Below are 21,063 nucleotides of genomic sequence, written 5' to 3' on the forward strand. Positions count from 1 at the left end.
GGCGGCGTACGTTCCAGAACAATCTGTACCATTCGCACAGTGGGCGTGATCTTATCGAAATGATCTACTACAGTCCGGAACCCTCTCGAAAACTGCAGGCGCGGTTTGCGCTGAGAATCGTGTGGTGTTTTGGGACGATAACAAAAGCTTGGGAAATGGAACGTGGCAATATTTTTTTCTTTCAAGTCATGCTGACGAGGAAAGTCGGAGCGATGAAGACAAGGCTGATGCGGCACGAAGGGCGCTAAAGGATGACGCCCGCCGAAAAGAGCGTGAGGATGAGGCGCGCCGTAAAGCGATGGAGGCTGAGGTCCGTCGCGTAGCGCTTGATGATGACGCTCGCCGGAAAGTGTTAGATCATGAGGACAGAAGGAAAGCGCAAGAGGCGGAGGCCCATCGCAAAGCGCGGGACGCCGATGTGCGTCAGAGAGAGCGAGATGAGGCGCGGCGTAAGGCAACGCCACCGAGACTGACTCAAGGCCGGGGGGCTCCCGTGGGGCCGTGAATATACGTTATCAGTAAGGGGCCCAGTCCCATGTCTCCGCTAGATGGCGTTGGTCCCCTGAGCGGCGCGTTATAAACAAGATAAAAATTGCAGAAACGCGCACGCACGAGTGCACCACTACTAGCACGTCGTCTACAATAAGCACGGAGGACGGAAAAAGGTAAGGAGAGGGCATGCCCAGCCGGCGCAGGGCGTAAAAGATGTGGCGGAAATGACATCATGGCGGCCATATTCAGTAGGCGCAATGGCGGTGTTGTTATGGTTACGTGTTGCGCAGTGAAGCTGGTCTAGCAGTGAGCGGCCGCGGCTGGCGGCGGAATGTGTGCCTCCGCCGGTCTCGTGCTGAGCCGTGGCGGACAATATCTGTGCTCGGCGCCGCGTTATTGGTTACGCAGTGTTCGTCTGGCTGTTACATTACTCTTAGCAACGTTTACAAATCTCTTTGTCCATCACGGGTTTTCAACAGTGCGTAGAACAAGTGCATATTGTTGAGAACGACGGACCGATCCCGCCGAAGCCACCACTGTTGCGTAGCGACGGACCGATCCCTCCGCTGACCTCCACTGTTGCGAAGGCGGACCGATCCCGTCGAAGCCACCACTGTTGCGAAAGACGGCGACGCCAACACGGCCCCGGAGGCGCCACTGCTTTCAACTCCGCCGGGAAGGTCACCAGCCGTTTGGTAGCGTATGTTTATCAGCTCGCGACTGCTTCTGCGCAGAGCTGATAAGACGAGCGGACGAGATCAAGGTGAGTTAAACAAGGTTTATGTACAGCATATTTACAGAGGCGTTACAATTTCGGCACTGGGGCCGACAGAGACTCGAAGAGCCGAGCTCTCCTCTCTAACACATAGGTCAGCCTTTCGCCTAAGACCGCTGACTCACACACATGTCGGCACTCCGACACGGGGACGCCTCTCACATAGGACCGCCGATCGCGACGCGCCGCAGGGCTTCTTTTATTTACACCGGGTCCAACCAAAATGTCCAATCAGAAGCGCCGCTGGTCGTCAGGGCAGATTCCGCCAATGGGGGTCGCCGCGCCATGCGTCAGACCACCAGACACGCGGACACCGGCTCGCTGTCACGCGCGCAGCTGACTCAATGCACGTGAGCCAGGGAGGCGCCGCGCGTGTTCACTCCGTCGAGTTGATCGCGCCAGGCAGACTGCAGGCTGGCCTTGACCCAGATTGCCTTTTTCCGAGGCACGGACGTTTGACGAGGACACGCTGGCATAACAGCACCCCCGCCGCCAGACAATGCACCGGAAAGACGAGCTGCTTCCACGGGGCTCGGATGTCAGGTGCGCTCATTCGCCAGGTCCCTCCAGGTTCGCCTCCAGGGCCATGGGGAGAATACAGCTCCAAACTGTCCCGGGAACACATCCCATTTTTGACGACGGATCCCAGCTCCACTGGCTTGTCGCCACAACTTGCTGACCAGCTTCACTCGTCTCTTCTGACCATCTTCGGTTTCCGCACTTGACAATGGTTCTGCAGCTTGCTAAGAACGGTTCGACAACAAACAACACACGACACAAGCAAGTGCCCTCGGTCACCCGACAGAACACCAGACAAAGTATAATACAACATATACCTATCTACGTGTTTATCGGAATTTTGTTCCCTCTACATCAAGAGGCACATGTGGGACACAAGACTCTTAAAGTAAGAACTTAAATTTTTCACACTTACAACAACGCAACGAATTAGAATACCACATAAAGCTGGCCCCTTGAGATCACTCTGAACGAGAGCGCTCAGCCCAGGTCGTGATGAGGTCAAAATTTTGCCCCGAATCGCCAGCGAGAAACCGAAAGGTTGAGAAGTTACTAGCTGGAACGCACTGCTCAACGCTCCTGCATTAGCGTTTACCTTTCCTTTATTTTTTTTTGATAGCGAACGTCAAAGTTGCGCTGTGGAGCAACATGCTCCACTTCAGTAACCGGCCACTTTTAGGCGACGATACCTATGCGGCACCAAGAGCGGCTCACACTTTCGACGTTGCACAGGTGAACAACGATACGGCTTGCTACTGATTGACTCCTCACCGCTTAGCTCGATATCATGTCCGATCACCGTCGTGTCTCCGGGACGGTCCGACAACACATACCCAAACTCGGAAACAATCTTTCTCAGGTCCTCTTTCTCAGGTCCTCCTTCACTTAAGCTAGGCTCTAGGTTTATCTGCTCCCGGATTACTTTCGATCCCCCTTCAATTACCTCACTAGAACTCAAATTTTCTGCTTCCTCTTCCTCTGAAGCCTTCAACAGCTGATTTACGACCGCTTGATGTTGAACATTGGGTTGCATCAAGTGGTAAATTTTGTTCTGCCGCCTTCCTAGTTGCACCTCATAATTTGTATCGCAAGGCTTCGATAATACTTTGGCGGGCCCTTCCCAATCAACCTCAAGCTTGTTCCCTTTGGATGGCTGCAGCCGCATTACCTGATTATCAACTTCAAAAACGCGCTTCTTCCCCGATTTCTCGTAGTGCTCCTTCGACAGCACTTTTGCCGCGTTTTTCTGGCTTTCCACTAGCGCTTCAATTTGGCTTTCCACTAGCGCTTCAATCGAGAGATCCTCACTCTGCTCTCGAATGAGCGTCTCTCGATCAACTCTCGGCAGCTCACTCCAACTTTCCGCTACAGGCGAGAGCGTTGCAGCCCTCTCGCTCTGACTCAATGGCGCCATGTCGTCTCCCCTTTCTCCGTAAACCGCGCCGGTCGTGTCGGCGACGGGCCGCTCGCGTGACTGCTCACATGACTCATGCGGAAACTTTTCTTTCTGGGGTTCCGTCGACCCGCCGACAAGGTCACTTGAGAGTTCACCGCATGGAACCAGGTCCAGCTTCCGCGAAAGCTTTCGCGCTTGCGATCGCGTGAGGGCCATGCACGCAAAGTTGGGGAAGAACGATTTGCCCTGCTCTTTGAGAAGCTGCTCCGAGTTGTTGGAGAAAAGATAAGGAAAACGATCATTTAGCGCGGCAGACACAGCTGCTTCGGTGCGAAGCTTACCGAACGGGCCTTCAATGACAACCATGGCGATTGGTAAGCGAACACTCTGCACCTCGGCGACTTGCCTAATCCACGCGCATTCTCCTGTGAAGTCATCCGGAGACACCAATGAAGGATGGACAACGTCCATGGTTGCCGCTGAGTCTCTAAGTGCTCGGCACGTTTTCTCACTCACCCTAATTTCTTGGAGATACGGCTCCAACAACCGAATGTTTTTTTCTGATTCTCGGATCGTTGCGAAAGCAAACTTTTCCTGACAGTTTCTAGCGATGTGCCCTTCCTTTTTACAGTTGTAGCAGATTAGCGGCTTCCGTTTGTTTTCCGATTCAAATGCCTGTGTGGTAGAAACCTCACTCGATTTCTCCGCTTCTGTTTGCCCTTCCCCTACACTGTCCTTCGTAAGAGACGGGTCCTTTTTGAAATTACGGTGCGGAACGGGTTTCCGTTGATCAGGTTTCCTTGAAAAGCCCTCTTTTCTCTCATCTTTTTCAACGCGCACTGCCCTGCTGTGCAACTTTCGGCGAGTATAATACTCCTCAGCTAACTCTGCTGCCTTGTTTAGCTGTACTTCACTAAGTCTGTCCTGCAGCCAAAGTCTGACATTATCCTCGATGCAGCGGTAGAATTGCTCCAATGCAACGCATTCCACCACTTTATCGCGATCATCATAAACCCCTTCGCCCTTGAGCCATTCAATTAAATCGGCCTTAAGACGAAACGCGAAGTCAACGTGTGACTCATTACCCTTTTCAGCATACCGGAACCTTTGCCTGAAAGCCTCGGGTGACAACTTATACCGTCTCAAGAGCACTTCCTTAACCTCGTCATAGCTCTCAAACGCTTCCCTCGACAAGCAAGTTATCGCGTCGGACACTTCGCCGGGAAGAAGAGCTAGCAGGTTCCGCGCCCAAAGAGACCGCTCCAAAGCGTTTCGCTCACAGACGTGTTCAAACTTGACGAGATACTTCGCCATGTCCTCGCCTACTACGAACGGTGGCAGTTGGTCTCGAATTCTAAAACCGCTGACCTGAACTGTTGGAGAAGCTACGCTAGGCGCCTGCGAACACTGTAGGATTGCCAATTCTAGTCGTTTCATCTCAAGGCGCTCCTGTCTCTCGGCCTCCTCGCGCTCGCGACGTTCTACTTCTCGCCTTTCAGCCTCCTCACGGCGTGCTTTAATATCCACCCAGGCCTCATCGACTTCCTCAGCCGACACTCCCTCATCCTTCATGATCTCAAGGATCGCTTGCTTTCGTTTCGCGCGGCCCAAAGTAATGCCGAGTTCCTCACAAATTTCGATGAGTTCCTTCACTTTAAGGTTCTCCATCGTTCACACTAGCCTCTTGCTGTTTGCCCCTGTTAACAATTTACTTGCCGTACCCACTATAAGTCAACTAGCAAGACGCGCAAGCAATTTTTCACTCTCCCGTGTTTACCCCCTCCGCATTAACTTTGGTTTCAAAGCACTTCGACTTTGCTTGAAACGATCAAAGCTCACTCTAATGCTTCACACAGCCCTTCTCTAAACTACTACAACCTGAGCTAGAGTAGTCTGGTGAACTGAGGGGAAAACATCAGGCACTCACCGCATCGATGTCGCTGACGCCGGCCGATCCCGCAGCTGCCAACCACTGTTGCGAACGACGGACCGATCCCACCGCTGCCACCACTGTTGAGAACGACGGACCGATCCCGCCGAAGCCACCACTGTTGCGTAGCGACGGACCGATCCCTCCGCTGACCTCCACTGTTGCGAAGGCGGACCGATCCCGTCGAAGCCACCACTGTTGCGAAAGACGGCGACGCCAACACGGCCCCGGAGGCGCCACTGCTTTCAACTCCGCCGGGAAGGTCACCAGCCGTTTGGTAGCGTATGTTTATCAGCTCGCGACTGCTTCTGCGCAGAGCTGATAAGACGAGCGGACGAGACGACGGTGAGTTAAACAAGGTTTATGTACAGCATATTTACAGAGGCGTTACAATTTCGGCACTGGGGCCGACAGAGACTCGAAGAGCCGAGCTCTCCTCTCTAACACATAGGTCAGCCTTTCGCCTAAGACCGCTGACTCACACACATGTCGGCACTCCGACACGGGGACGCCTCTCACATAGGACCGCCGATCGCGACGCGCCGCAGGGCTTCTTTTATTTACACCGGGTCCAACCAAAATGTCCAATCAGAAGCGCCGCTGGTCGTCAGGGCAGATTCCGCCAATGGGGGTCGCCGCGCCATGCGTCAGACCACCAGACACGCGGACGCCGGCTCGCTGTCACGCGCGCAGCTGACTCAATGCACGTGAGCCAGGGAGGCGCCGCGCGTGTTCACTCCGTCGAGTTGATCGCGCCAGGCAGACTGCAGGCTGGCCTTGACCCAGATTGCCTTTTTCCGAGGCACGGACGTTTGACGAGGACTCGCTGGCATAACAATATCCATGTGTCGTGCGGCGGATGACGCGGATGAAGCAGTTAGTGTTCAGCGAAATGGCGTTGGGCACCAGGACGAAGCTGAATGACGACGAACGCCTTGCAGGTCAGTGACGGTTGAGCAGTGCTCCTGCTTGTGACAACGGACGACGCTGTTGAGCCCAGCAAGACGCCGTGAGGACCATGTGCACATACGTAGTTTCGTGTTGTGTGTGCACAGTAACAACTTGCATGTGCGTATTAAAACACCTTTTCTGTTCCGCTTGGTACGCTCTCCACCAGCATTGCATGTAATCTCAACGTAACAGCAACCACGTTCAACTGTCACTAGCACCGTGCTCAAAGTCACCACGGTCGCAGAATGCTGACGCAGGTGAGTTTCACGCGAAACACGGACACAGTGGCAGGACGCTGCGTCAGTCGCGTGGCGGAATGCAACCGTAGAAGGCGCACGACCGATCGTGTTGTCTGTACAGTTGCTCAATTAATGACGAGAAAGCACTCGCCGTTGTCAGTGCATCTAGCGCGCGTTCTTTCGTAGTTGCTTCGTTGTCAGCGAGCTGTTACTCTTTGTTATTACTCGGACGAAGCGATTTCGCTGAAGGTGTCCCACTGGCTCTGAGTGATGAGCCCAGTTCCATTAGTTTCGGATCGTCACGACACACGCGCTGCGCAGCCCACGTGCTTTCCGAGCCGGAGAGGGAGTCGCGCCTTCTGCTTCGCATTCATATGTAAACAAGAGAGGAGAATTTGCCTACTCAATATGGCCGACTTCCGGCTTCACAACGAGTGACGTCAGGGCCTCTCCTTGCCTTTTCTTTCCTCCGTGACAATGAGGGTAAGCCGTGGCGGCACCTCGCGGTATCTCCGGTCCCCACGCACCAATTTTTGGGCCCACACGCCGTCAAAGGGGTGGCGCCGATGAGCAGGTCGTAAGTTTATAGAGCAGGTCGTGCTCGAAAGTAGCTTAAAAAACGTTTGAGGCCAATACTAGCTTTCTACGTTCTACAAAAAACTTGATCTGTGCCCATGGGCGCTGATCAAGTTTATTTGGTCCAGTTGAAAATGTACTGTAACCGGCTATTGCGATGCGTTTGCTAGACGCATAATTAGGAAAAGACTGACGATTTACTGGTAACAAAATAAACAGCTAAAGAAAGGCAGGTTTACTAAAAAAAAACGTAATCGTGCACGACTGACGCGCAAAAAAAAAGTGTTGCGGTGGCGGCGGCGCGCCGATCAGTTGACGTAGAAAGCGGCGGCGCGCCGACGTTCTGGCGCACACCTTACAGTTACGTATGTATCAATCCAATGCGCAGTTATAGCGGCTTTGGCTGCGTCTCAGGTGGGGACTGCATCGCTGCTGCCCAAATTAGTTATTTATTCTATATGCTGCCTAGTGTAGGTGTTCCCTGCTGCTGCTAAACGGTTGCAGCTGTGCAGGTAGGTGGCAGTGATTGCATTAGCGTTGTCATTTCGTTGCCCCGCAGTGACTTTGTCTTTGAGCATTGCCATGACTTAAAAGAAGCTGAAGTGCTTGTTCCGAGTGTGTTGAGTCAGACCAGGTGAGTAGTGTGTGGGTAATATTTCATGGGCCGCATCCGCTCTCGTTCTTTAGAGCTGACATAAACTGAATTTCTTTAACTTGCACGTTCAATTTGGCTTTTATAGAAGACTGCGTATCGACACCCCGAGGAGATGGCTAGTAGAAGCTCGGACCGTGACAACAAGGACTTGCTAGACGAAATCTCGTATCTCTCACGTAAGCGTCATCGAAGTGCTGACAGCGGGTACTTAGTGTCAGGGGCGGCGTCAGGGTGGGGAAAGTGGGGCGCCGTTCCTGCATTGTGTCGAACCTTACATTCATGAAAAATTCGGAAAAAAAAATTGTGGACCTTTCTTCAGCCTTACATTGCTTCCTATTTTCAGGTTTAATCAGGAACCATCAACGGAACTTAAGACCACGTGGAGGTGCGCAAACAAGGGTTTCAAATCGCTACACAAAAGTAAACTCGCATGGCGCTCAGGCCCATAGTACCGCGAGCTCGCAAAGTAACCCACCTTACGCCAGTGTGTGTGGAGGGGGTGCGTCCAGTGCCACCAGTGTTGGAGACTTCGGCAATCGGGGTACTCGCGCAACTTACAATTCGGCTTTTATGCTGAGGACCCCACTGCAAACTAGCGCTACTTACAAACCACCTACCATTCAGAGGATCTCGCCGCAAACTAGCGCGACTTACAAGGCGCCCGCTGTACTGAGGACCCCACTACAAGCTCGCGTGACTTGCAATGTGCCCACTGTACAGAGGACCGCACTACAAGCTCGCATGACTTGCAAAGCGCCAACTGTACAGAGGACCCCACCATTAGCTCACGTAACTAATAATGCGCCCACTGTACACAAGACCTCGCAGCAAACTTTGAGGAGGCGGTCTTTGTCAACTGTTGTGCAAAAGAGTAGGTACACATTGAAGAAACTTCATCCTGGACCCATTTCTACTCAGAAACCAGTGCAGAAGACTACAGCAGTGTTTTCGACAAGTCAAAGTACATCACCAGTTGTAGGCACCAGCACACCACTGGCGCATTGTGGGTCTGTGCGGCAAGCGTCAGCTGCTGGGAAATATGTGTATGTTAGGAAGAACGCAGCAAATGGAACTGGACCGCTTGGTACATGTACTGTGACACTACCAAGTGGCCCCACGGGGAGAACACCTCGACAACTTCCATCACCATTTTCAAACAAATCAAAAGTTGCTGCACCAGTTAAAAGTCCAAGTTCGAGTCTCACTTGCATTGGTGCCAGGCGCATTGTGAAAAAGTACAAAGTGAACAATATGAATAGGCCAAGAACTTCCCTGCAGAGGCCACTTCGACCTCAGTATGGTATGTACTGTTCCTTGAAAAACTTACTTTTGTGGTTATGAAATTTGCATGTTATGCACTATTGCTACCAGGGTTGTTTTTTATTTCTACTGCAATTTTTTTGGTGGTACCTCTGGACGCTGGTTGCCTTATTGTTACTGTTGAGTGCACGAAAGCCATTAAATGCAGTAATCATAGTTCAAATACAACTGTTGCAGTGCACAGCATATGCTATTTAGTTTGGCATGCCATGCAAGTGAAAGTAGGGAATCTGCCTCTAACACTACAATTGGGAGCCTTAATTCTTGCCATGCTATTGAAGTAGCAAGTTTTTCAGGCTGTGTGTTTTAATTATCACCGAGACTGAGGGTTCAGCTACAACGATTAAAAAAAGTCCTTTATCACTTTTCCTAGTGATTTTACAACCTCAACATTGAAGTTCATTTTCTTTACAAATTGATTGCCGCAAGAAATTTGATAAAACTGTCGAAAATGAGCACAGTTAAACAGATTTTTGCATGTGATAAGTGTTCCTCATCGCAGCAAGCGTGCTGAGCTTTCCACATGGAGGGATTGTGTGGAAAAAAGAAGTTATGCCAGTGCACATCTTGAAACTAGATTGCCGTCTCCTGTTGAGATTCTTGTGCACACGAGTGTGGCCACTCCATAGCCGCATAGCCGGCTATAGAGTGTGCAGTCAATACGTTGCAACACCTTCTGGCTAGGAGCACATTTGATATATGCACCACCCTTGATTTATGCTTGCTATTGGCTGCATGCTATCTACTGTTGAACTGTTGAATGTCGCACTGAAGGTGCCAGCAGCTCTTAAGGTACGAGGCCAAGGGAACAAAGCTATTTTTCTCTTAAAATGTTGTTTTTTGGTTTTTGGCTTTGTTAGATGCTCAATTTATTGCCCGTCATTTTGCTGTGTAAATCTCCCATCTACGAGTCTTTTTCAAAAGATGCAAGCAAAAATGTTAAACCATCCACCCCCTAAGAAACTGAAAGTGCCAATTTTGTGTAAACCATAAAATTTGCATGATATGTAGTAATTTGCAGGTTATTCAGCAATCATATCAAGTAAAACATGCCATAATGCTCTAAAAACATCGTCAACCACATCATTTTCAATCATAAAATTCATAAACTTCTCACTAGATGAACGCATAAAGTGATGCATGTTTTGTTCACGCTCAAGGACGCATATGCGAGTTCGTACACAACATAATTAGGTTTTTTTTTTGACAATGTGTGGCATTTAAATATTGGAAACAAGCACATTTCATAATGTTGAACAAATTCAGATCAAGCCTGGCAAAGTTACTGGAAAAGGGTTCTTTACAAACGAGCAGCACCATAGCGCAAAAGTGCCCCATTATGTCACTCATGCTGCAAAACGGGCTTGGAAAAAAAATTTAAAGTTGCCACTAGAGAAAAGGCAGACAGGAGTAAAGTTCATAATGGAACTGGCTGCAAATATTGAAAATTTTAGCCTTCCTGAGTATCTCGCATAAGCACTGCACCCCTTTCAAATCGTTTTTTTTGTTGTTGTTAATGTTTCCTAAACTTGTATCTCTGGTATTATTTTGTACACAAACTGTCGTAGCTTTTTTGCTAATGAATATTTTTCATTAAAATTTGGCACGCTTCTTTATCACAGTAGCAGGCGTGCAATGAACCTCAATGAGCAAAGTCGTGTCGCGTGATTTAATATGGCTGCCTATTATGCGAAGGTGCTCCCAGTGCTAGTGCATACTTCCTTGGTAATTTAATTACTGGGTGATTCCACGTAAGATCGAACGAAGCATGGCCGGTTGACCTCTTAAATGTCTTTGAAAATTTTATATCTTGTTGTCCGATGAGTGGAAAGAAAAGCTCTGGTTTAGCTTGAAGAACAATTTTTTGAAGCACAGTAAATGAATAACGGCAAAGAGGTTGAGTACCATGGTTACCTGCTCTGCTGTTTTTTCTGACTTTGGCGATGAATTACACAAAATAAATGAAAGCTATGTTCTTCAAATTAGTTTAGTTAAATATATGTGTAATTGTGCTTGCATGCAGTTATTTTTGGCTTCTCTGTGTAGTTCAACTATTTTTATAAGAATCTCAAAATCGACCCGGAAAATGTTTTTTTGTCTAGTTTGCAGGTCCTTATTTCAAAAAGAGCTTATGACTGAGGGGTGAAAATTCTGCACAACTTTTTCAGCATGCTTACTTGTAAAACTGCCAAAGCATATATTAATAACACTCTTGAATAAAAAGGTATATGTGCTAACTTCAAGAATAGAGCAAGCAAAAGAAACTTCTGATGATTTTAAAAAACCCAACTTTAATATTTTTTATGGTTTCCACACTTGTTCTTTCGCACATCAGCTTTCACAATCAATAAAAACATGTTACATAGTACAGTTTCACTTGCAGTTACAGCCAGTCAAAAAATGACTTAAGAATAGGCAATTGTAAGTCTGACTTCCTGCCTGCTAAGTATGAAATGCAGTTTCTTAAAAGGCAAGCAGCACTGAAATAGCTGTCAACCGCACTGAGAACGCCAATTTTGAAATGGTTCAGTAATGGGAGCGGCCGCGAGCGCAGAACCAACGAGCAAGCAAGCGCACACAGTCCGGCGTGTACCGGGGCAAAGAGGGCTCGTTCTTGTGTCCTCAGCTGGATAGGTTGCGATACAGCCGGGGATAACTTCCACGCATGGCAATTGGAGCATAACTATTTTATTCGCCCTTTGCTCGCATAGCAGCCACGCAATTTTGACATTGCAAACGTAACAGACAATGTTGGCACTTCTCGTGCGTTCAAAGTAAACGTGAACAAAAGCACGTCTACAACACATACTTGTATATATAAACAAAAGTGTCTCGAGGTGACTGATCTAACTTGGGCATGGCAGGATTCTAGTGCATGTACTTGGCGCGTAAACAGAAACAATTGGCCGATGTCGCAGATTCACTGTCTGTAGCTCAAGTTCCCCGACCCCTTTAGGCGTCCACGCAAGAAATGCTTCGAGGCATTGACGTGGAAGTTGAAATTTGTCTCCATTCCTTCGGTGGGCAGCATCATGAAAACTTTTGTCGGGAAGCTGAGAGCGCTCGCTTCCCGCACACGAGTGACAGCCGCTTTAGCCAGAAAAGCTGCACTGCAGGAATTGATCTCGGTGAAAACCATAAAGGTGGTGCTCCAGGAGCCAAATCAAAGAGAACAAATGCCAAACTTTAGACAACTAGGTGTGTCTGCCCATCACAGATAGGCAGGCGCACTGCGTCGTGGATATATGATTAGACTGTCTTCTTCCAGTGCGGGAGGGGCCGGGTTTGATTTACAGTGCCGACCAGGAACCCACCAATTAGAGGAGTACCTCTGTTGTTTCTGGGTGCTCATCCTAAAAGGTAGCCCCACATAAGGTTCTGCGAAGGCCACTGGGCATACCTCAAAGCCTTGGTGAAACAGTTGAGCATCCACCGCTGGGCTGTGGAAGGCGGAGAAGTGCTGCCGCCAGGTACCTACTGGTTAAATAGGCACAAGCGCACTTCCGGTCTGGTGCTCAGCAGTACAAAGTTGTAGTTGCTTAGGAGGGCACCCACACTGTGTGAAATTGGTGGCATGGGACTGGTAGGCCGAAAATTAGTCTTTTTTTTTTTTTCTGCAGCACCAGACGATTTGTATTGGCCATGCGCTCAGTCCACTGCTCACACTTCATTTGACTCTGATAGTGCTCTCACTTTGCTCTGCTGCTGCAGGTTTCATGGCAGCAAATTCTAGCTTCTGGCAAAATTATTGTGCAGACTACCATTCGATGGGCAAGAAGCTCATTTCAAAGAAACTACATTTTCGCATAGTTACCAACTTTTACATCACAGCATGGTGCTGCAGAGCCTCAATGAACCCCATTATTATCTAATTATTTACTACCGTGTTTATCACTTCTAATTTGCAGCAGCAAGACATAATTATCCAATACAATATCATGATGCTAAATTGAAAAGGTGTACACAATCACAAATTTCATGCAATCTTCAGATTCGCATGTTGTGCTCAGTTTTGCGCAAAGGCCTTATTTGACAAGCCTTCTTCACACCGAAACATCTGTGCGCCTTGCTTGCTCGGTAATCCCGCACTCATGGCAGCTCCCCTGACGAAATCATTTCGAAATTGGCACCCTCAGTGCAGTCGACAGCTAGTTCAGTGCTGCTTGCTTTCTCGACCCCTTAATAGTTATTGGCGGCTCAAAATACAGCTGAGGAACAAATAACCATCTGTTTTATTGATTTATATCACTTCTATCTAACACAATTCAAAACGGCCGCCTCATAAGTGCTTCTAGGTATTGTCCTATGTCAGGGCAAGAAATCGAAGTATAGGCCTGTATTTTCTACTAGTAAGTGGGCAGGAAGTCCTATCTACAATTGGCTATCCTTGCACTAAGGAATTATTTGACAGGCTGTAACTGCAAGTGAAAACACATTGTACAATATGTTTTTATTGATTGTGAAAGCTGATGTGCAGAGAACAAGCGGGGAAAGTATAAAAACTATCAAATTTTTTAATTGTCGTCAGAAGTTTCCTTTGCACGTTCTTTTCTTGAAGATCGCTTGATTATATCTTTTTATTGAAAAGTGTTTATATAGGTTATAAATAAGCATGCTGAGGAAATAATTAGAAATTATCACCACTCTGTCATTGACCCTTTTTGATATTAAAGCCTCCAAACTAAGCAAAAAAAAAAAACATGTTTTACGTCAAATGTGCAAATTTTCATGAAAGAAATCTACACTAGCAGAGGATTGAAATATAATTGAACGTAATCGCAAGTACGCCTATATTTAGCTAAACAACTATGAGGTATGTAGCCTTAATATATTTTGTATAATCCATCGTCAAAGTCGGAAAAAACAGCGGAGCAGTTAAGCGTGGCACTCTACTTCTTCGTCATTAATGATTTGCCATGCTTCGAAAAAAAATTTTCCAGCAAAACCAATTAAGCATCTCTTCTTTCCACTCATGGGGCTATAATATATAAAACTTTGAAATTTAAGAGGTTGACCCAGCCATGATTTGTTCGATTTTATGTGAAATCACCCTACTATGTTTTTGCTATTCACCAGGTCTCATTTGTTTTGGTTCATTGCACAGGGCAAAGCCTCTTATATGTGCCTGCAAAAAATGAAAATTTAACAAGCTGAGTTATTAATGTTCGCACAAGGCATAGTTGCAATGAAATTTTTAATTATGAAAAATGAACAAAAATATGATTGCTTTGTAACCTGCACATGTGCTTTAACCAGATGTGGTTTTTATATCAGGATAATTTCTTCTAAGTATTGCTTTTTAAAAAATTTTTCATCACTTGGCCTTGTACCTGAAGTGAGCAAGCACAGGCATCTGTGTAGAAAGAGGACGGCTGAGAAAATGGCAACTTAGCTCTCTGCTTCTAAACCATCCTTGCCGCACATGGTTGGGCGAAGCTGTTCATAGCAGTGATTGGTTACCGTTGGGTGTACTCTCTCACCAAGCTTGAGAGGTGTTTAACGACCCCTTATGGTGCTTGGTAAAAAAAAAAAAAAAAAAGAAAACCGTGAAGCCTCTTCATTTTCTAGATGCTTTGTATCGAGCAAGTTTGTTGCTGTCTCTGTGACATTTTTTTTTTTTTTAATTTTATTTGTGAAAACTTTTTCCCCACAGTGCAGTTTCTGAACACCCCATCCGTGCACTCAGTGAGGAAGCTTCAACATACTTATGCATGAATTACTCTGAACTCATTCTGGTGTATTAGTTGTCTACACTTCACACCCGTTCACTGAGAGATGTTGCCTTTATGAACCTTTATAGTACGTAACTTGCGAGTATGTCACACTGCGGAAGTATGAGATACGATGTTCGCTTGTGCTGCCTTTACCGAGAACATGACGGCACATGACGCTAGGGTTACCAACTGTCCCGTATAATGGGAGACTGCCCTGACTTTTCATACAGTGTCCCGAATCCCATACCATTCCTTTCGGGACAGCTACATGTCTTGGATTTATTCTTCACCATTCAGTTACAAATTTTTGTTGATCCAACGCACACCTAACAACGTACGTCATGCTACAAAACACGAAGTTGGCATGAACCGTGCGCACGCAGCAAAGTTGCTGTGGCCAGCAAGAGGCTTTTAGCTGAACTTCCTCGGGAAGTGTGACAACTTTTTGTGTACATTCTCCAGCAAAGAGAAGTGTTGCGAAAAGTGTGGAGCCAGCTGAAGTACCTCGTCAGCAGGCTGCAAGAATAAAGTAACAATGAACTTACTTGTCTGAAAGATACTGTAATAAAGTATACTGATTTTGTACGCTTCCTATGTTAGTGTACTCCTCTCCACCCCCCTCGTCCCGACTTGTTTGATTGAAAAGTTGGCAACCATAGGCGACGCCGAGTCAAGCTGTGCGGCTGTCGCTTTTCCCTATTAATCCCCTCACCTTCTTGCTCAATGTATCACTGCTGAGTTCATAAGTGCTCAATGTATTAAGTGCGTGGCTAATTTATGTCGAAACGTGAAGCCTCGCATTGGATACAACGAACGTTCTTGGTTTTCGGAAGACCCACTAAGTTCTTCAGTGAAACAAACCCCAACTGGGCGCCAAACATGTTATTGGGCCTCGGTTGTATGCTGCAATCGGGGACAAAATCTGTGCAGTTTGATTGCCATGAAAATGTGTGGGTGGGGTAGAGCACTACAGGTGACTAGTGCAAAGTTGTTTCACCCAGTGTGCTCTAAGGATCAGAGTTTCCCAGTCAACGCTGCTTAGCCGCATGCTGCATAATGTCCTGAACAATTTTCCTGTATCATAAGCGCAAGATAAACGAACGAAACTTGTACACTAAGCCAAACGATCTGCTGTATAAACAACACTGTGTGGTCACTGGGACGGATGTGCTTCATTGGCTAGGCGATGGTGGACGGAAAACTGGAACTGACATCACTATCAAGTTGTATGTTGCTTTCCTGCTACCCCTGCAGATGAAGCTCATCATTGATTGTTTCAGCTAGGGCAGGTTGCAGGAAACATTTGTAACTGAAAATTAGCAGTGTTTACTTTGATGCTGCATTTTGTCGTGCTGGCTCTTCAAATCTTCATTTACACCAATTTCCACAAAGTTTTGTTATAAATGTACTAAGCTTTTAAATCGAAACAGTACTTTGTTCCAATAGTATATAGTCAGAACTCTTTCGTTTGGAACATAACCATCCAACACATAGGCAGCAATGCTTTTTGCAAATTGTCATAGTGGATGAGCTTTTGTAAAGAGTCGCTGTGTTCCTACGTTTATTGCCTAATGCCTCCAATTCATGATTAGTCAACTAAGCATGAGAGGATCATCTTTAACGTTACATGCAACATTCTCATATTGTCATTCAGGAAATGGTGTGGATGCATCTAAAAGGAAACAGTCTTGGCCTCCGTCATACTCGACTACTCATTACTTCCACGGTCAGAAAAGGAAAAGCTCTGGGTAATGTAATTTCAAAATGAAAACCATATTGTAATGGGCCTCTAGCCTTGTTGCATACTCATCTTCTGTTTTATTTCTTTTATTGCAGCAAGCCTGCTTCTAGTGCAGGTTCATCTCAAGCACACTACATCAAGATTGGGAATATTACATACAAATCTTCAAGAAACAAACTTTCTAGAACGTTCAAGAAATCTCTCTCATGTAGCCCTGCTTCTTGCAAAGGTAAAGTGTATTTTGTTTGGGGATTTAGTAATAGCTCGGACTTTCCTTTCTCTTTTTTCATTCAAAAACAACTCAAGTAGTCATGTAATGGCTTTCATAAAAGAGCTTATTGCCTCATGAATAGGCTGCTGGAAAAAAAAAATAGAATGCTTCAAATATGAGTGAAGTTACACGATTTGCTTTTTGCTTTAAAGAGGCACTGACTAAAAAAGGTTGCAACAGTTATTTCGTGCAGTGTTCCTAACTTTTGCCATGCACCTCTTTAACAAGGTGGTATTATGCTAAGTAGACATAACATATTCTTTGTATTGATATTCAATTAAAAGTCCTGCACTACATTACATCCAGCACATAATGCAATTGTACACTGTCTAAACAAGCAGGCAAATTTAAAATAGTCATTTTAAAGCACAAGTGCCCACCAGCACCAGTTGCACTGCCCAGACGTAGGACAATGCCTAGAAGCACTTAAGAGGCAGCCGTTTTGAATTGCGTTAAATATCAGTTATATAAATCAATAAAACATATCGTTATTCGTCCCTCTGCTGCATTTTGAGTCGCGAATAACTATTAGGCGGTCGAGAACAACTCGTGGGGGCAGTAGTCTTCATATACATAAATTTAATGTCTGTGCTCTTTTAAGCGATTTCTCTCTCCTTTTGCACCAGCAATCGTGCTGAAAGCTACACAGGGAGGGGGATGACAAGGGGGCAAGAAGATGCATCCCTTCGTCAATGCAATGAAAGTGCTCATGACCTTGAGCGCCTTCTCTTTATTCGCAACCTATATCGAGCTCGTACCAACTGACTCAAAGGAGCGCTTCGTTGCACTGCTTGCTTTCAATGTCATCGCGAGTGCATGTGCGGGCACATGGCAACACCTCACAGCAGGCCGTGGTAACTGTGGTCAGCTCACGACGCTGGAATCAGCCAAGGGTCGTGGACTTTAGTATTTGGCGCAGTAATTTGAGTATATGGCATCATTTGAAGAGAGAGAGAGAGAGAAGAGGGAGGGATTTCCTGCAGACTTCAGGAATTTATTGTGAATTCCTGGCTGTGTGCTGCCCCGTGACGTTTGGCTTGTGTGTTTTTAGGAACCTTGACTACGCAGCGCATTTTCTGATCATGCTGAAAAAGTATTGTGGGGCCCCTTAAATATATTTTTTAATTGAGGGACAGTGTATACTTTTTTTTTTTTGCTGTGGTCAGTGCTGAGAAAGAAAAGGCAAGGTATTATCTACCTCTTCTCTGGCAGTTTAACTTTGAATGGGATGCACATTGAATAGGGTCAATTGGATATGCTGCTAACAACAGCAGTGGCAAAATAATTTTTTTGTCATTTATTTTTATACTTGCAGCCAATAATTGTATTCTGCTCACACTTGTGAGTCAGTTATTCGGTTATATTTTTTAAACTTCTGATATGTTCAACTGAGTGGGAAATGGATCTTTTGTCATTGCCTAGTTATCACTTCTTGCTGGAATATGCTCAATAGCAGCATCCTGTCACCATAGATTGCTTGCAGCAAAGTATTCATTGCATTGCGATAAATTATTTGCAATTCAAAACATTTCTCAATACCCTATTTACTCGCATAATCCTCGCACTTTTTTTGCCGGAAAACCAATGAAAAGTTAGGGGGTGCGAGAATTACTTGGGGAAAACTTTCTACAAAAACGTACAGAGCGAAAAAGAATACGAAGTGGCCGCAAATCGAGATTCTCACACCAGCAACTAACAGCTAGCATTAAGAAGTACAAATTAAAACTTACCTCAACAATAAAAGCAGAGGTTCAACACAAGACAAGATTTAATTGAGACACAAAAAATGGAAGCAAATAGTCGAGAATTAGAATACCATACGCAAAGCTTGCGAATGTTGCGGGCGTAGCGGTAGCGTTCGTCGCTCAACAGGAGCCCTCAAAAGGCAAGCGTGGGATGTCAGTATTGGGCTGATGGCTATTTAAGCAGAATCATCCGTAGTTTCCTTCTGAAGAAATAAAGTCTACCATCAATCCCAGTTTTAGGCACACGGCAGGCCCAACGCACCTTGGTGGCTTTAAGCTGTCGTCACCAGTAGCGAACACAAAACTCGTAGACTCCGAAGGGCCTACCGGCGACCCTGTTGCCGTTCTTCAGTGCATGATCTATCACTTAGAACCTGAAAGCAGCCGTGTAGCTTCAGTATCGCCCCATAACGTGACAAGATTACCGACACAACATACAAAACATGCCGCAACGCGCTCTGGCCACTTCAGCTTGGCTTGGATTGGATTGGATTGAATGTCTGTACGCTTGATGCTTAAGAGATGGCGTGCACTATCATCAGTGGTTGGAAAGAGCAGACGACTATTGCAGTAGTTTTCGGGGGTGCGATAATTACTTGAGGAAAAAAAAATCGTATTTTTGTTGGGCGATGTGGGGGGTGCGAGGATTTCACGAGTAAATACGGTATTTCATGATAATTTGGGCCTGAAGAGAATATTTCTCATCTTCACAGCATCTCCTCGTCATGAGCGAGTACTAGTCGTGCGAGGATCTGTCTACACGATGGATGCAGCTGGGAAAGTGCTTCGGCGCATCTCGCAGCCACTGTGCAGTTCTGAGCAGACAAATGGCCAAACTCGAATCGACGTAGGCGGAAAGACCTATATTGAACGGAAACCAGGAGTGCTCTCTCAGACACCATCTGCAGAGACAAGGACATATCTCAGGTTGAGTCGTCTCGATAATCTGCTGTTAGCGAGTTGTTGATACCTTTGCCCCCTCGCCCCTTCCCCCCCCCTCTTTTTTTTTCTTTTTTCAGCCGTACCGTGAACCGAAGCATTCACAGGGTACGCAACGTCGGCAATAGCCAGAAGCTGAAGCAGAAATCCTATTGTATGTTCTTCAATCGGTTTGGCCGCTGCAACAAGGGTGACAAGTGCGCTTACGTTCATGACCCCGAAAAAGTGGCCGTTTGCACAAGGTGAGTTCAAGCGAGTACCAGGTATCCTGGCATTGCTTATATAAGGCCTCTCTCACAATTCCAACACACCTGTGTCATGACTCAGTGAAAAAATGCATTCTATGAACAGCTCAGCCAAATTTAGTAATATACACGGTGCATTGAGTTTACAAAGGGGATTGCAAGTTTCAGGGTGTCTACCAACCTGGAAAACCTGGAAAACCTGGAAAAGTCAGGGAATTTGAACACGCCTGGAAAAGTCAGGGAATTTCTGAAAAATCCGGCCAGGTCATGGAAACTGACTGTAGTCTTTCAGATTGTCACGAAAATATTCATTAGCATTAATCAAAGCTTTAAAAATCGCTCCTTAAACCACACAGAACAGCTAAGCAGAAGCATAGTTAAAAAAAAGCAGTGCATAGCTGGCGCTTCTACTTTCCGAGTACAACGTTACTCACGCGCATAAAATTGTGCATGTTTGTCTTGGCCGCGATCTCGGCTCGGCTTGAGGGTTTTCTGGTTAGGCTGGAAGTGCCATCAGCAGAGGGCAAGGTGCACAGAATATGCGAGTCGTAATTATTTTTTTACTGAAATGTGTAGTTTACAGGTGCGTAAATTGGACTGGGATACAAAAACAGTAGTAGAGCAAATATGGTAATCCAGATCGGATCCAATCCAATCCGATCCACATATCAAGATGCCTGGGCTGCAGCCATATTGCCATTCTTCTTGTGATGCCGTGAGCATGCAGCGAGTTGCTATGCCTCTTGCGAAGAAGTGTTCGTTTAACCCTGATTGGGTGAACGCGGAAATATCCGAGCACGCCTCATGGATTAGAGCAGTGCCGAACGATATAGTTGCCAAGTTCTTCATTAACAACATAGTCCTCAGACATGGTGCACCCAGCGTGGTAATTACAGATCGTGGCCCAGCTTTTACTGCAGACCTAATGAAATGTCTGATGCGAATGACCCACACAGACCAGAGAAGAACTACAGCATACCATCCTCAAACAAATGGCCTAACGGAGCGCTTGAACAGAACCCTGACTGATATGCTTTCAATGTATATCGACGTCGAACATAAACTGTGGGATGAAATATTGCCCTACATCACGTTCGCATATAATACAGCCGTTCAAGAAACAACGCGAGTGACACCATTTGAACTTGTATTCGGCCGAAGAGTCACCACTCCACTGGATGCCATGTTACCACTGAATGATGAAAGCAGCAATCCACCTGGCCTAGACGACTTCCTGCAAAGAGCCGAGGAAGCACGACAGATGGCGAGATACAGAATACGCCGCCAACAACGTATCGACTCCTATCGGTACAATCAGCGTCGTACCGAAGCGCATTTTCAACCAGGTGACAAAGTATGGATATGGACCCCAGTGCGTCGCCGCGGACTTTCTGAAAAACTTTTTAGCCACTACTTCGGGCCTTTACGAAGTACTCCATCGTGTAAGCGATGTAACTTACCAAGTCAGATCCGCTATACACGGGAGCTCAAAACGCCGCAACCCTACAGAGGTTGTACATGTAGTCCGGATGAAGCCGTACTATGAGAGATCACC

The 21,063-nt window shown here is 46.6% G+C and overlaps 1 protein-coding gene across 5 annotated transcripts in view; it reads left to right on the plus strand.

Annotated features, from left to right (window-relative positions):
• Positions 1–7,267: 7,267 nt before the first annotated feature.
• Positions 7,268–21,063, plus strand: part of ZC3H3 (Zinc finger CCCH domain-containing protein 3) — a 29,927-nt gene continuing 16,131 nt past the window's right edge. For 2 of the 5 annotated variants that reach the window (XM_075873968.1, XM_075873971.1), the window contains exons 1-7: positions 7,268–7,512; positions 7,619–7,709; positions 7,877–8,833; positions 16,222–16,315; positions 16,404–16,537; positions 19,038–19,251; positions 19,344–19,505. In XM_075873968.1, coding sequence (XP_075730083.1) covers positions 7,646–7,709; positions 7,877–8,833; positions 16,222–16,315; positions 16,404–16,537; positions 19,038–19,251; positions 19,344–19,505 — 1,625 coding nt within the window. In that variant the 5' untranslated portion in view covers positions 7,268–7,512; positions 7,619–7,645. The other 3 variants (XM_075873970.1, XM_075873972.1, XM_075873969.1) reach the window with 3 other exon arrangements.

The sequence above is a fragment of the Rhipicephalus microplus genome, chromosome 9 (genome assembly GCF_043290135.1).
Source record: "Rhipicephalus microplus isolate Deutch F79 chromosome 9, USDA_Rmic, whole genome shotgun sequence".
NCBI classification, from domain to species: domain Eukaryota; kingdom Metazoa; phylum Arthropoda; class Arachnida; order Ixodida; family Ixodidae; genus Rhipicephalus; species Rhipicephalus microplus.